Raw genomic sequence first — 13,814 nt, forward strand, 5'->3', positions numbered from 1 at the left:
CACATTCATTACTTAACAGGAGCACCTTAGTGGTGGGCACTGTCTGGTCACATCCACGGGTCAGGTTCGCTCACGCGGACGAGTAAGCAATTCTTGATCATTTTCTTTGCATCTGCGTGCTTCTTTGCTTGGCTATTAAGGAGCGGCTGACAATTCTGACAATTTTACGTGCTTGGCCCTACTGGTTCTTCTTCTTGGATCATCAGACCTTTTGACTTTCCAGACACAATGTCTCTGGGTCCCCCTCCTATGTCTTACAGAGAGATGGCTGTAGGGACTGTCAGGGTAGCTGAAGCCGAATCTCAATTTCAGTTATTTATTTATTTATTTTTAGGCCTTTCTAAATTCAGCCATCCAGAAGCTAAACTTGCTTAGGAGTATAGGTAGGTGGCCCCGACTCGCGTTATCAACACCACCTCAAGGAAGTCTTCATGGATACAGGAGCCAGCATCTCCGTCTCCAGGACCTTCTCAAATGGATTCGTGTCTCCATGCCTCTATTTAACCACTTCTGTGTTCTCATCCATCGCAAATATATGACGGTGCTGGCATCAGCACCAGTGTTCTCACTGGTTGTCATAAAACCGATGCGCTTGTAGTCTCGCTTGAGAAGTTGTCAGTATAAATAACACATAAATTCACATTTTGCGTAATAGGGCCTCTTCCTTACAGATCAGGTCCTGAGAGTACGAAACATACAATCCCTCTTGGCACACAAGTGTTCAATAAAAATAATAAATTAATAAATACATAAATTACTTCAATAAATAGCATTAAGGTCAGTGGCAACCTGCTAGCTGGAAAATCTATAAATAAGGTACCTGACCGTTTCAGTTACAAGCCGTTTGGCATGTAAACGTAAAAATGCTGCAAAGACATGCTAATGATCCTTTACAAAAAGCTAATTAGGTAGAAAATAACTTTGGGGGCCTATTCTGTTGAGTCTTGAGAAAAGTTTGCATAATAACTTCACTTTCCCTCCAAGGTCTCATCCTGGGATTGGAACCTGAAAAAGAACACCAACAGTTTCTGTGAATTAGAAATGCGGCAGCAAACCCTTCCTATCTCTCATGGCACAATACTGGGGCAGTTGGGTTTGGGGATGCCGTGTCAGAAGGACCCAGCCTGTCCTTACGTGGCCTAGGATTCGGTTGCCTTTGGTGTCCCCCCAGGGTGTGCAGGATAAGGTTCTAACTCCTGAAAACAGCTTGCAAGCTCTCCTTGCTCTGATTCTTAGCTACCTCTCTCTCTCTTCTTTGCCTTCTCCTCCAGGAGGGCAGGACCTATGCCTGTTTCCTTTACTGCACTGTCTCTGTACGCAGCATAACTAACGCCCAGAACACGATGGGCATCAAATAGTATCTGTTTAAAGAACAAATGTATCTTTCTGACTCTGGTGACTGTGTGTCAGGCACCCTATCTTCGCTTTCTTCTCCTGCCCTGCCCCCCACCATGGCCCTGCACCCGGGGACACTGAGTGTTCAGGGGCAGGCTGGGCTTCGTGGGCCTGCTCACCTAAGTGCAGGACACAGCTGCCCAATCGCTCCAGGATGAGCTGTAGTAGCGGTCTCGGGCTTGCACGCGGATCTTGGCCTCCCTGGGGCACGTGACCTTGGCCGAGGTCTTGTCCACGCAGAGTCTCTCTTTCTGCAAGGGAGAGGGAAGTCTTTGGCAACGCAGTCACAAGATGGGCTGGGCGTATTTCTGCAAAGCTTCATCTCCCCAAACAAGTACACCTAGATTTTCGGGCACCGCGGTGGCAACGAACGGTGGCGTGTGTAGAACTTGCGCCACCTACCGATAGAAGCTCTAAATGCAGATGCAGCTTTTCTACGTCAGCCCAGGAGAGATGGTTTGGTCCTGCTTTCACCTTTCCAGAACAGCTGCCTTGCCTGAAGGCCCCGTGCACACTCACCCCTGCACTAGGCCGATGGTGGGACAAAGGCACATATGCTCTAGCTGTCCCCTGGATATTCTGAAATACGATATCCTGATCCTTTTATCAGAAAACGTGCTGCAGTCCAGGCATTGTTAACTTTTAGCTGTGTGACCACAGAAAAATGCTTTGGGCTCTGTGTCTCTGTTTCATCCTTTATAAAAGGGGAATAATAATCATTCCTGTCTCACAGATGTGTCAAAGTTAAAGCTAATCCTCATGTAAAACTCTCAATGAAGTCTTTAATTGGTAGAAAGGGTTCAGTAAATATTATCTATTAATGGTGTAAATCTTATGTAGGGAACATACATGTCAAGATTTTAAATAATATTTAGGTGACATCTACTCCACACTAGCCCTTCCGCCTACAAAAAATAGCTCTCAGGGAGTGACTGAATGACTGACTTCCTACCAAATGCTAAACACTATCCTGAATAAGGCCTTTGTCCAGTGACTTCGAAAACTGGGGTCCAAGAAGTGTTGGGCTTTATGAAAGTGTCTTCTGGACCTTGGGATTATGAGGGCAAGGCAGGAAAGTTTGAAAGCTATTGTCTTAGCCTATGTGAGCTGTAACATTCTGCTCAAAATCAAAATCATTTCACGATCGATGGAACAGCTGGGAATTATCTGGGGTGAGACACAGCACACATGTTCTTTCATTCATTTTACTTGCTAAATTGAAACCATGATAATTTGAGGCTCCTGGAGCCCAGATTTCCTATGTGAGGACCAGTTCTGAGCACAAGCACTAATGACCAGACGGAGGCGGTAGTGTGGGTAGTTACATGGATGTGGCTGTGTCCACCACACTGGTTTCTTGGTTCTGGCCCTTCCTCGCTGGGTAACTTTGGGCAAGTCATTTAACCTCTCTGAGCTTCAGTGTCTCTACTCGAAGTGTTGATAATAATACCGCCTGCCTTTGTAGGGTTATGTTAAGGATTAAGGGAGAGAGCCATGTAAAACCCTTAAAGCAGTCTCAGGCACGGCGAAAGTGCTAAATAATTGTTAGCGACTGTTGTCATCACTCGTCTCCCCGATGCGGGCCTGCATAAACCTGGATGTGTGGCACCGGAGTCACAGCTTACCTTTTCCCGATGGTTCTTGCCCTGGCCCTGTATGCAGAATGTCAGGGAGAAGTAGGAATGCGGGGTGCTCCAAGTGTCGGGGTATTCCCAGCTGACCTCCACATGCCGAGAATTTTTTAAGGGCTTCAGCTGCAGGTTCATGGGCGGGTCCGGTTTGACTGTGGAGGAAGATAAAGAAACACCCTTTAGTTTCCAAAGGGAGCTTTGGTATAAGGTCATTCCGGCTTCTGATCCCACCTCCACCTTTGACCGCCTTGAGTCCGGAGGACGGTTACTTAACTTCTCTGGGCACCCGGCTGGCAGACATGAGGCGCCCCTGCTGCTGCCGGTGCTCACGCGGGTGTCCGCACCAGTTGCCCCCTCCTCTCTGGCTGAACCCGAGAGAGGCTCAGAATCCTTCTCATCCCTGCACGAGCCGATGAGCCCGGGAGAGGAACCACCTCTGCGTCTTGCTCAGGAGAAATTCCGTAGACACAACAAGACTCTCACATCCTGGCGAGGTGGGGAAGGACCACCCTCCCTGTGCTCAGTACGCCCGTGGGCCCCAAACTCGACCTGAGCTGAGCCTCTCGCTAGGGATGAGACGAGAGGTTTCCCACCTAGTGCTCTTTCTGTTGTCTTTTCACGGCACCTGGCGCTGACTTGGCTTGTGGCAACTGAAGTCAGGTGGTCTCTATGCTCGTGCATTCATTCAGTAAATGAGCAGTGAGCACCAGCTCCTTTATAAAGAGCTCCTGGGCTACATGTGGGAGGTAGAGTAGCGAGGATCCCAGGAGATTCCATCCTCGAGGAGCGTACCTTTGTCAAGATGAGCGCAGAGGAGACATTCGACGGAATGTCCAAAGCCCAAAGACCATGGCTCCTAGGAGGTGCTTTTCAAATATTCTTCTCTCTGTTCTTAACACAACTGACATCTTCCTTCCTTCAGAACTCAGCTAAATAGCACCTCCGAGAGACCTTCCCTGGCCATCCTAGGTGAACCCAAACCTCCCCCTACCCGCCACGGGTAATTTCTCCACAAATGCTCGAGCAAGTTCTGTGGTTCTATGAATTTTATTTTATCAGTGGATAAATGGCAAAGGAAGTGACAAATGGCAAATCTCCATCTGCTGATTAAAAAAATAGATGTCCCTTTTGGAGGGGCTTATATTCCAATAATGAAGATTTTTTTTCCCCCAAAGGCTAGAGAAAGCCTGGATGAGAATATCTACAATTAGTAGAGAAGCCTCCGTTCTGAAGATAAATCTTATGCTTGAGGGGGTCCTCCTGGATTCACCATGGAAACTGCTTGGGCAGCCGACAGAAGGTTAGCCAAGAGCCTGCTTTTTCCGGTGGGGCAGAACTGGGTCTGAGTTGCTAACTGTGAGATCTGGGGCATTTTAGTTAACCTGAGGCTCAATTTTCTCTTCCTTAAAATGCAGAGAATAGCATCTACACTGTACTCTTTTGGGGGGCGCAGAATAAAGGAGACAATGCACGTAAACCCCTTCCCTCGGTGCACGGGGCATCGTGAGTGTGTGACAAAGGGCGTTCATCCTTATGAAGCACATATAATTAAGCGGACTCACTGATGTCCCTGATGAAGAAGCTCCTGGTGTAGTTTTCATACTTGAGCTTGTGAATAGCGTCCACCACGACCTCGATGGGTAGGCTCTCCTCGGCTGTGGGGCAGGCGCTGCCCTCCTGACACTCCACCGTGTACTTCTTATAATCCCTGTTGTCCACTCTGACCCTGTCTGCTGAGAGTGTCACTGCTCCACACGTCACCCCTTGGGGGTCAGAGAAGCTGAAATCAAAGACAGACATTACCCCCTGTCACCCATTTGTGGGTCAGTTCCCAGCGGCTGGAGCCAAACAGCCGTTTGAGGACACAAGTTCTCCAACGGGTTTGATTTCTCCTCCGGAGGTTAGAAACTGCCCTTCCCAGGAGAACAAGCTTTGTCACAAGAGGTGGTACAAATATTTAGAGACAGCTCTGCGTGTCCGTGCCTCTGGCCAAATGAATCCAGAAATGTTAAGATCCAGAGCCCTTGCTTAAATCTCCTTATTAAAATGTTAAAGTCATTTTTCCCATTTTAATGACAAAATCCATACGTGCTAATTATAAAAAAAATTAAAAAGATAAAAATGTGTGTAAGTGAAATGTGTGCGTCTCTTTTAACCCTAGTCTCACTCCCCAACTAGAAATATTATTCATAGCTTGTCGTATCCCTCCCTTTGTCTACGAATATGCAAGGCAATCCTATAGCCACATGGACATACGGATACACGCATATTTTGTCTATATATACTCATGACGATTTTATTTTTCATCAAACAGGATCCAACTATATATATAGGTGTGTGGTTTATAACCATCCCTTCCCCCTTGGAACATATGGGGAGAGCTCCAGGGCAGACCACACAGACTGGGTTAACCATCTTGATGGCTGCACATTAAGCTGGAGGATAAGGCACCGCACTTTATTTAATTTTCCCCCTGCTGATTACCAAAAACATCACAACGAGCACTGGCATCCCTGTCTCTGTGCATTTGTATAAGCATTCCTTTAGCAAGCATTCTCATTTTCAAGACGGAAAAGGGAGACCCCAGAGGTTAATGTACTCAGTTCAATGGTGGCAAGGCCAGGCTGATCACCTGGGGTTTGCTCTGTCCCCCTGCCTTGTTCAGGAACCTCAATGGTGAGTGAGGGAAGTCACACAGACCGGCTAACATAGGTTCAGTATCCATGGAAACTGGTTTCTTAGGGGAAGTCCAAGTGTATCGGACAAACAATGAACTTCAGATTAGTGGTGTCGGCAGAAGGAAAAGGAGTTGAGGTGGTTCTGGGAAAATTTCTGGAAGCCTCAGCATTTTGGAGTTGGCTTCAGGGATTTCAAGATCTATGCCCTGGAGCTCTTGTTTCTATTTTCATCTCAAGGTGCAATTTTGGCAAGTCATTCTAGCTTCGATTTCTCCTTTTAACTCTCCCCACGGTGCTATGAGCCTCAATGAAGCATCCCCAGGCAGTCTGGATGAGTGGGTTCAAACACAGCAGAGGCTATTCTCAGGCCCCAATAATATCCTGTTCTAACCCACACATTTGTTCAGGCGATTAACTTAAATCTCCATGTTCTCTCCCCAGTTTAGGCAGGAGGGGGGTGTTGAAAAAATACAGGTTTGACTTTGTTTTTCTCCCTTATCAGTAACTGATAGGCCATGGTGAGGTTGCCCTTATTTTCTTAATGAAATCGTTTTGGCAAAATACTGAGAAACCAGAGTGGTTTCACTTACCCTCTGCTGCTTTTGACACTGAATTTCAAGTCAGTACTGATTGCCGTCAGCCACCAGCAGGTGAAACGTCCAGAATAATTCTTTGCCTCACATTTTAGAAAGATCCTATTTTTGGATTCTGGATTTGAAAAGAACAAAAATTCAATATGTGGAGGTTTCTTCTTTCAGATAGATTTTAATTATGGTGAACCACAGGTCACCAAGAGGTACAAGAATGACGATCTTCCATTTCTTCCCTTGGGAGCTGATGTTGCTCCCGATAGGCAGACCAGCGAGGACCGGGAATGTCTCAATAGGTTGCTGATTCTGCAGCCTACACCCTGCACCTAACACATCAGAGGGAGCTGTTACATTTTTCAAGGCTGCCACCCCAGTGCTGAGTTATGCACTATACGCATTGGTTGATTTCCATCAGCCATTTAAAAAGAACTTCAGGAAAACCCAACCAGGTTCACCATGAAAATCTCTGAACATGAGATTTGGATGGTTGATTCCTCGAAATGTCTAAGAAAGCAAAGAAAAACATAGCTACTGGTGGTTTCAGTAGGGGATTTGATATTGGTTCCCTAACTACACTAGTCATGTCTTAACCTTTTACATTTCTAAATTTATTTCTTATGGAGCGAAGGAAATTGATATCATCTGAGCCAATGGAATTACCTTTCTGTTCCTTTAAGATATCAGTGGACCAGATTCCATCTTCCTTTTTGTGAATCAGCAGGAGCGAATCGCTCAGAACCTTGCCTCCTTTATGACAGGTATACCGGCCAGCATCTCCAAATTCTTTGACTTGGACGGTCAGAGTTTTACCAGAGCCTAAGACTTCACTGCTCTGGTCTGAGGTCCAGGTGATGTCATCCTCTTCAGGAGTATGGCAGGTGAGGACCACCACCTCTCCGGGGGCGTCTGGGTGCCAGTCCAACTCTACAACATAAACTGGAGAGCACAGGGAGTGGAGAACTGGACTGTAAACTCCATGAACCCCGAGACGAGGTTTTCTGAACCACCGGTGCATCGGCACAGCCAGAGCACAACCTTGCTCGTGACAGCAAATGCTCGCTGAGATGCTTGATCTCAGGTCGCTGGGCCCTACTTGGGTTTAAGGTCGTGAAGAGATAAGCAAGGAGTTTTATAACTGCCATCGAGTCATTAACTGGCAGCCTGTCTTTAATAATTAAGGTCTGATTTGCTGGCAGATGGGGAAGGCCTTGATACGATTGAAAAATGGGAACAGCACAAAACACTTTACCAAAGGCCTGATGAAGAAACTTCCAGCACAATTTCAGTTGCATGGAGAATAAGGCAGGGTAGAGAGATGCCAAGAAAGACTGACCAGCACTGAGATCCTGTCCCCACTAACTGGCTAGCGGGTTTGGAACAAGGTAGTAAATCACCATAAGCCTCAGTTTCCTCATCTGTAAAATGACAGTAATAGTATCTATGACGTAGGTTTGGCTATGAGGATTAAATTAAAAAAAAACCAAACGTATAAAGCCCTTAGCATAGTGCTTACCATTGTAAACTCAGTGTTGGTTATTGTTATTCACACACCAAAGTTTGGTCAGATGACTGCACAGAGAAACTGCCCTATAATTTCCCACGGGCATTTGAGGATTTAGTTCTTATCGCATAAACTCAACAATGGAGATTTTCGTTCTATTTTTGAAAGCAATTTTACACTCTTAGGAAGCGGTTCAGCAGATCTTGGTCTTCCCATTTCACAGAGGAGCAGGCCAAAACCAAGAGGCTAAGCAAGCTTACATAAAGCTGGAAGCGCGAGAGCTCAATCTCAGGCCTTCTGCCTTGTTGGCTTGGCAGTGGACCTTTAACCTGAGTCTCCAACTGGCACTTGAGGAATGGCCTAGCAGAGCGTGGTAATGAGTGGGTCCCATCCCAGCTTCATTCGTGGGTGCATCACTCACTAATGAACTGGGGTCATTTAATGCAGTGGTTTCCCCAAGCCTGGTCACTGGACCCCCAGCAGCAGCAGCACCTAGGAAACTGCGGGAAATGCAACACCTGAGTTGTTGAATCAGGAACTTTGGGATGGGCCTGATGATCTGTTTTTTATGCTCTCCAGATGATTCTGATGCCCTCTCGAGTTTGAGAGCCACACTGGTTAAGAGCCTGGATTTTGGAGTCACATACAGGTCTGAGTTTAGATTCAGCTCGATAGCTTATCCTTGCCTGTGGCCTGAGGCAAGATATTCGATTACTCAATAATTACTCATTTTTAAAATGAGCAAAATATTAGTGCTTGCTTCAGCAGGTCGAGACATGGATTATACACGCAAATTCATACAACAGCTTAACATAGTGCCCTTAAATGCTCTGTAAATGGTGACTCTTACCGTTGGCATCCAGATGGAAAGCACTGTGGGATATGAAGCTCTCACTTTTCATCAGAGGGATTTATAACTACTGACTGGGTAACAAAGACATGAGATAAAAAGCGCTTGGGACCCAGCTGTTTGGAAATGATTAGCTGTGCGGACGTAAACCCACGTGGCACCCTGGGCTTTCCCAAGTTTTTCTTTGTTCGACCAGCCACTGAACAGCAAGGCTATTTTCCCGTCACAACTGAGACTCAGTAGGCCTTGAAGACCCTTCCCCAAGGGCAGGGGACAACTGACAGAGGGAGCCCGAGGAAGAGCATCTAGAACCTCGTGCCTGGCTTTATCTCCTCCTTCATCTCTTCATCTGGCCTCCAAAGTCGTCCGCCCTCTATTTCTCACACTGACTTCCTGGAATTTCTGTGGTTTATCAAATTAGAAGTAACTTCGGGGTTTACTATGCAAGGGCCAAGCTTCCTGAGCTCACTAAAAATCCCAGGGTTGGAAGGGATCTGGCATGGTCATCTGGCTCAGGCCTTTGCCTTTGCTCAAGGGAGGGTCTAAAACGCTCAAACTCTCCTTGGGCAGAAGGGAGATGGCTGGATTGTTGCCCTCTCGAATTGATTAAGAATGTAGGCACAGTCCAAACTTCTTTCAGGTACCCGTTTTCTACTGTGGTTCTCTCCTGACTATCAACAAATTATTTTTGATCATTAGCTAAAATGTCCTCACTTCTAATCCATGCCTGTTTCCTCCTGTACTCCAAGCATGTAAGAAACAATTGCTAATGTCCTTCTTGTAAAACCTTTTTCAAATACTTAATGCACAGGCTTTGAAGTGGGACAGAACTGGGATCAAGTCCCTGTTCCATCCTTCCCAGGTCTGTGACACTGGGGCAGTTATCTAATCTCTGTAGCCTCTACTTGCAACATCTGTAAAATGGGATATAGACAGTCCCTATGTCACACGGTTGTTGTGAGAATTACATGAAATACTGTGCTCAATAAATATTAACTATTATTACCAGGATACAGTTACAGATAGTAATTGCCAACATTATGTTGGCTTCCATGAGAAACATCTGAAGACCTTTCAGGAACAACTAACAATCAGTTAATGCATTATTGACTGTATGTGAGAAAACAGGCTAGAGGAACCCCTTATTTTACTAATACCTACGGTTCTATTATTCTACTAGTAATTTTTATTGATCATTGGGATTATAAACAGGTTCTCTTGAATCATCAGAGACATCATTTTAAATAGCCAGAACAATCCTGGTGTTGAGTTGTCCCCTGCACTCACTAACCTTCAATCCTCCGTGTAGTCGGTGTCACTTGGTAATCCCTGGTTCACAGTTGAGGAAACTCAGCCTTAGAGGTGACCCAGATCGAGGTCACCTAACTGATAAGTGGCAGAGTCAGTCTTTGAGCCCGAGTCAATGTGAGTGTAAATCCTATGCTTCCCCCAAAGTGCTTGGTCAGAGGTGAGTCCTCTCTGTGCAATGGTGGGAAAAATATTGTGTGTGTGGGGGGGGGGGGAGGCTGACAGCACGTAGTTCTTAATCTTTCCAAATCCTTCACTTTGGAATTTTCATTGTATGATACAGCTGGTGTTTAGTAATACTTGTGAAGTCCATATAGCCTTTCCCATCATAGTCCACAAAAAGCTCCTATTCTGGAATCTAATATGAAAGCCAAACGACATAGATACCCTCATCGGTGAAGGAAGGACAGACGGCCTGCATGTTCCCATGATGGCACTCACTAGGAGGCCCCAAGACCTGGTTGCCCCTTTCGGTCTGATTTCCCCCCAGGGCCTGCCTGCTAAGTCCTGGCTTAGAATTCAGGGCCGCCACAGAGAAGGAGAGCCTGGTTACCATTTTTCTCCAGTTCCCATACGGCCATGAGGGGAGATGCCAACAGAACCAGGGAGAACCAGGAGACGACCAGCTGCTGCGGCTGCATCTGGAGGAGGGGGAGAAACAGAGGAAAAGAAGGAGGAAAAGAGAGAGAAGAGGAGGGAAAAGAGAAGAGACAATGTCAGGAGTTATTCAGTCGCTTTGGAAACCATATTCATTCTATGTGCGTTGTTTTTAATTTTGATTTTTTCTCTCTCTTGTCTGCACTGTCAGACTAATACTCTATGAATTACAGGAGCCCTGTGCCAGTCTCTGGGTAAGAACATCTCCAAAGAGAGAACCACAGACCATCTGGAGCTGAAGGAGACCAGCCCTCCAATAGAACCCTCTGATTTTTAAGGTGAGAAACCTAGGGCTCAGAGAAGGAACATGACTTAGCCGGATTAACATTCAGCAATGATATACCCGGTACTTACCAGGTAAAGGGCTCTGAGCTAGAGTCATTGGGAGTGAAAAAAGGATTTTCTGGCCTGGGTCCTGCCTTCTAGGAGCAAACACTTCCATTCAATAAACATTTATGAAGTCCATGTGTTAAGTGTCTACCCTCCAGTCGGGGAGACCATCTATACCCCGTATCATTGTATGCAAGGTGCTATGTGCAGTGACACCTGGGGGTAAAGGACTTGGGGGGGGGGATAACCAGAGGCTATCTTTCAAATTATGGCAACGACCTGGCAGCCAGGTTTAGTTTCTCTCCGTGTTTAGATGGTAATTGCTCCAAACTCAAAGGTTACTTCCTCCTACACAACGAAACCAGTGATTTTCAAATGTGAGCGCACATCAGCGTAACCTGGAAGCCTTGTTAAAACACAGGTGGCCGAGTCTCACCTCCAGAGTGTCTGATTAAGCAGGTGTGTGTTGGGGTGGGGGTGGGGGGGGCTCAGAATCTGCATTTCTTAAAAGTTCCCAGGAGAAGCTGATATTGGTGGTCCAAGGACCATACTTTGAGAACCCCTGGTTTCACCCATGCTTAGGGCCCACAGCTCTGAAAATCGAGACGTTCTTTGGGAGAAGACCATAAAATACTGACATACCCACTATGAAAAGTGAAATGTGTCATTTTGTGCCCAATCAGCCACCATCTTAGAGTAAAACTCCATCTAGATTAGTATCCAGGGTTTGTGCAAATCTTTAGAATGTGAAAATTGTACCTTACTTCTGAGTTAGGCAGAGCAGATTATTACTTAACTTCATTCGGAAACCCCTCCATCCATCTCAGAGAGCACCGAAGTTCTCTGAGCAGGAACATGTGCTCAGAGACCACGGAATAAATCATACAAAGAATAAGACTCAAAATTTTTGGCCAAATACCTTAAAAATGAGCATCCCTTGGCTGAGGTGATTGAATAGTCACAAACTGCGGCTTTGGGGACCCGCCGCTAACCTAGGAGAACCTTGCCACGTACTTTATTCCCTTAGATTACAACAGCTGGGAGTGGCAGACACAGGACTAGGTCTGGCCTTCCTGTCGAGTCAGCGCTCTGTCCCTGCAGCTTTCACAGGCACGTCTACTAATTTAGTCCAGGTTACAACTGTGGCCACAGGGCATCAGTTAGGACATTCACGGGCTTGCCGTCAAGCAGACGCGGGCTTGGATCTGGTCCTTCCCCTCGCTAGTTGTGTGATGTTGTTCAAATGATCTCTGAGCCTCAGTCTCCTCATCTATAAAATGGACATGATACCCATCTCAGAGGGCTGTGGAGACAATGCAATGAGATGACATATTGTAGAAAGCAACCAATTACATGTCAGCTTGCACCAAGGGGAAGAGATAAAGGACAAATTTGATGTCTGTTTTGTATACAATGGTAAACCAAAAAGTTGTGCCTGGCTGCAGGGAAATGCCTTAGAAGTACTGCAATTACACAGGCCTGTAAAGCCCAGATGCCGGCACTCTGGGAAGGGAAAGAACAGAGATTCCTGGCATCTCCCGGTGATTCTTTTGCTCCATCTTATGGCTGGGGTTTTCCCTTTGCCTCTGTGTCTAGCACTTCCTCCTGGGGCCTTAGATAATCTGTTTGAGAATTTCAGGTGAACTGCACTTCAGGGTCAAGGGAGCCCTGGTGATGATTCTAAGAAACAACTTGCATTTTAGTATCGCCCACATTTTAAACCACGGACCCCTGGCTGGGGGGTGGAGGGGGGTGGCGGGTCACTCTCTTAATACAACGCAGAGAATCCAAAAAGGGGGCAACATGGGGTTACTGTGTTGTTCTCCAGATCAGCGGATACCGGAGAGCTATACTTCACAGCCCACATTTCCTCGGCACGCTAAGTTTGACAGTGTCGAGGATAAAACATTTTTCCATGTAATTTTGTAGGTTTTCTAAATGCTTGAAATCCTGGTACACGGGACCCAGGGACCAGGTCTGTGGTACGGCGATGCTCCCTAATGCTGGTGCAACATGGGCATGCCTGTGACCCTTGGGTGGGCATTTCTTTTTTAAGTTTTATCTTGTTTGTTACTTTTTAATTTAAAAAGAATTGTTATTTAAAAATGAAAAGACATAGTCCCACCAGGCATGGGTAGCACATTCAAAGGGCCCCAGTTCCAGAACCAGGCATCTGCACCTGCACCCCAGCTCCGCTGCTGGTTAGTTGTGTGACTCGAGGCAAGTCACTTGACTTCTTTAAGCCTCACACTCAGCCTGTAAAATGGGCATCCTGTTGTGGTGAGGAGTTTGTGAAAGAATTCAGGTAAGGTATCTAGCAGGGTGCCCAGAGGAAGTCAGGGCTCCTGGCTATTTGCTCTCCCTGAGTCCCACTCATGGCACTTATTACAACTATATATATATACATAGAGTGAGAGAGAGAGAGAGCACGCAATATAATATAGTTACTTCTTCATGTTTGTCTTCCCTGCCACACTGAGCTCTCTGATAGCAGGGATCATGCCCTTCTTATTCCACACTATACCCCCCACAGTTTAGCATCAGTATTCTAGAATAGAGGGATTTCATTAATTATTAGAAGAACGAATGAGTGTACAGAAACACAAAACCTCAGTAAAAGGAATCCTAACAGGCTGTCCAAATTCTTTCTGATACCTTGAAATTATTTGAAAAAAAGTGGGCCATCAGCTGGGGTTTGGGAATCTCTTGCTTAAAATGATATTTTAACCTGATCATTATTTTTAACCTGAAAATTGTTGCACACAATTTATCTGGGCAACTATAAGGCACCAGTACAGTATAATCTTTTTTTTTTTTCCTCCTCACAGATTTGAAAACCCTTCAGAAAGTACTTTTAAACAATGCAGTTGCTTT

General features: G+C 46.0%; 1 protein-coding gene across 1 annotated transcript; it reads right to left on the reverse strand.

Annotated features, from left to right (window-relative positions):
* Nucleotides 1-929: 929 nt before the first annotated feature.
* On the reverse strand, nt 930-10,594 carry IL12B (interleukin 12B). The gene is made up of 7 exons (XM_026510662.4): nt 10,507-10,594; nt 6,955-7,230; nt 6,295-6,412; nt 4,589-4,806; nt 3,021-3,178; nt 1,515-1,646; nt 930-1,005 (listed from the first exon to the last, which is right to left on the reverse strand). Exons 1-6 carry the CDS (start codon nt 10,592-10,594, stop codon nt 1,515-1,517), a joined length of 990 nt encoding a protein of 329 aa, XP_026366447.2. The 3' UTR covers nt 930-1,005.
* Nucleotides 10,595-13,814: the final 3,220 nt, after the last annotated feature.

Source organism: Ursus arctos, unplaced genomic scaffold (assembly GCF_023065955.2).
Source record: "Ursus arctos isolate Adak ecotype North America unplaced genomic scaffold, UrsArc2.0 scaffold_15, whole genome shotgun sequence".
In the NCBI taxonomy this organism is placed as follows: Eukaryota; Metazoa; Chordata; class Mammalia; order Carnivora; family Ursidae; genus Ursus; species Ursus arctos.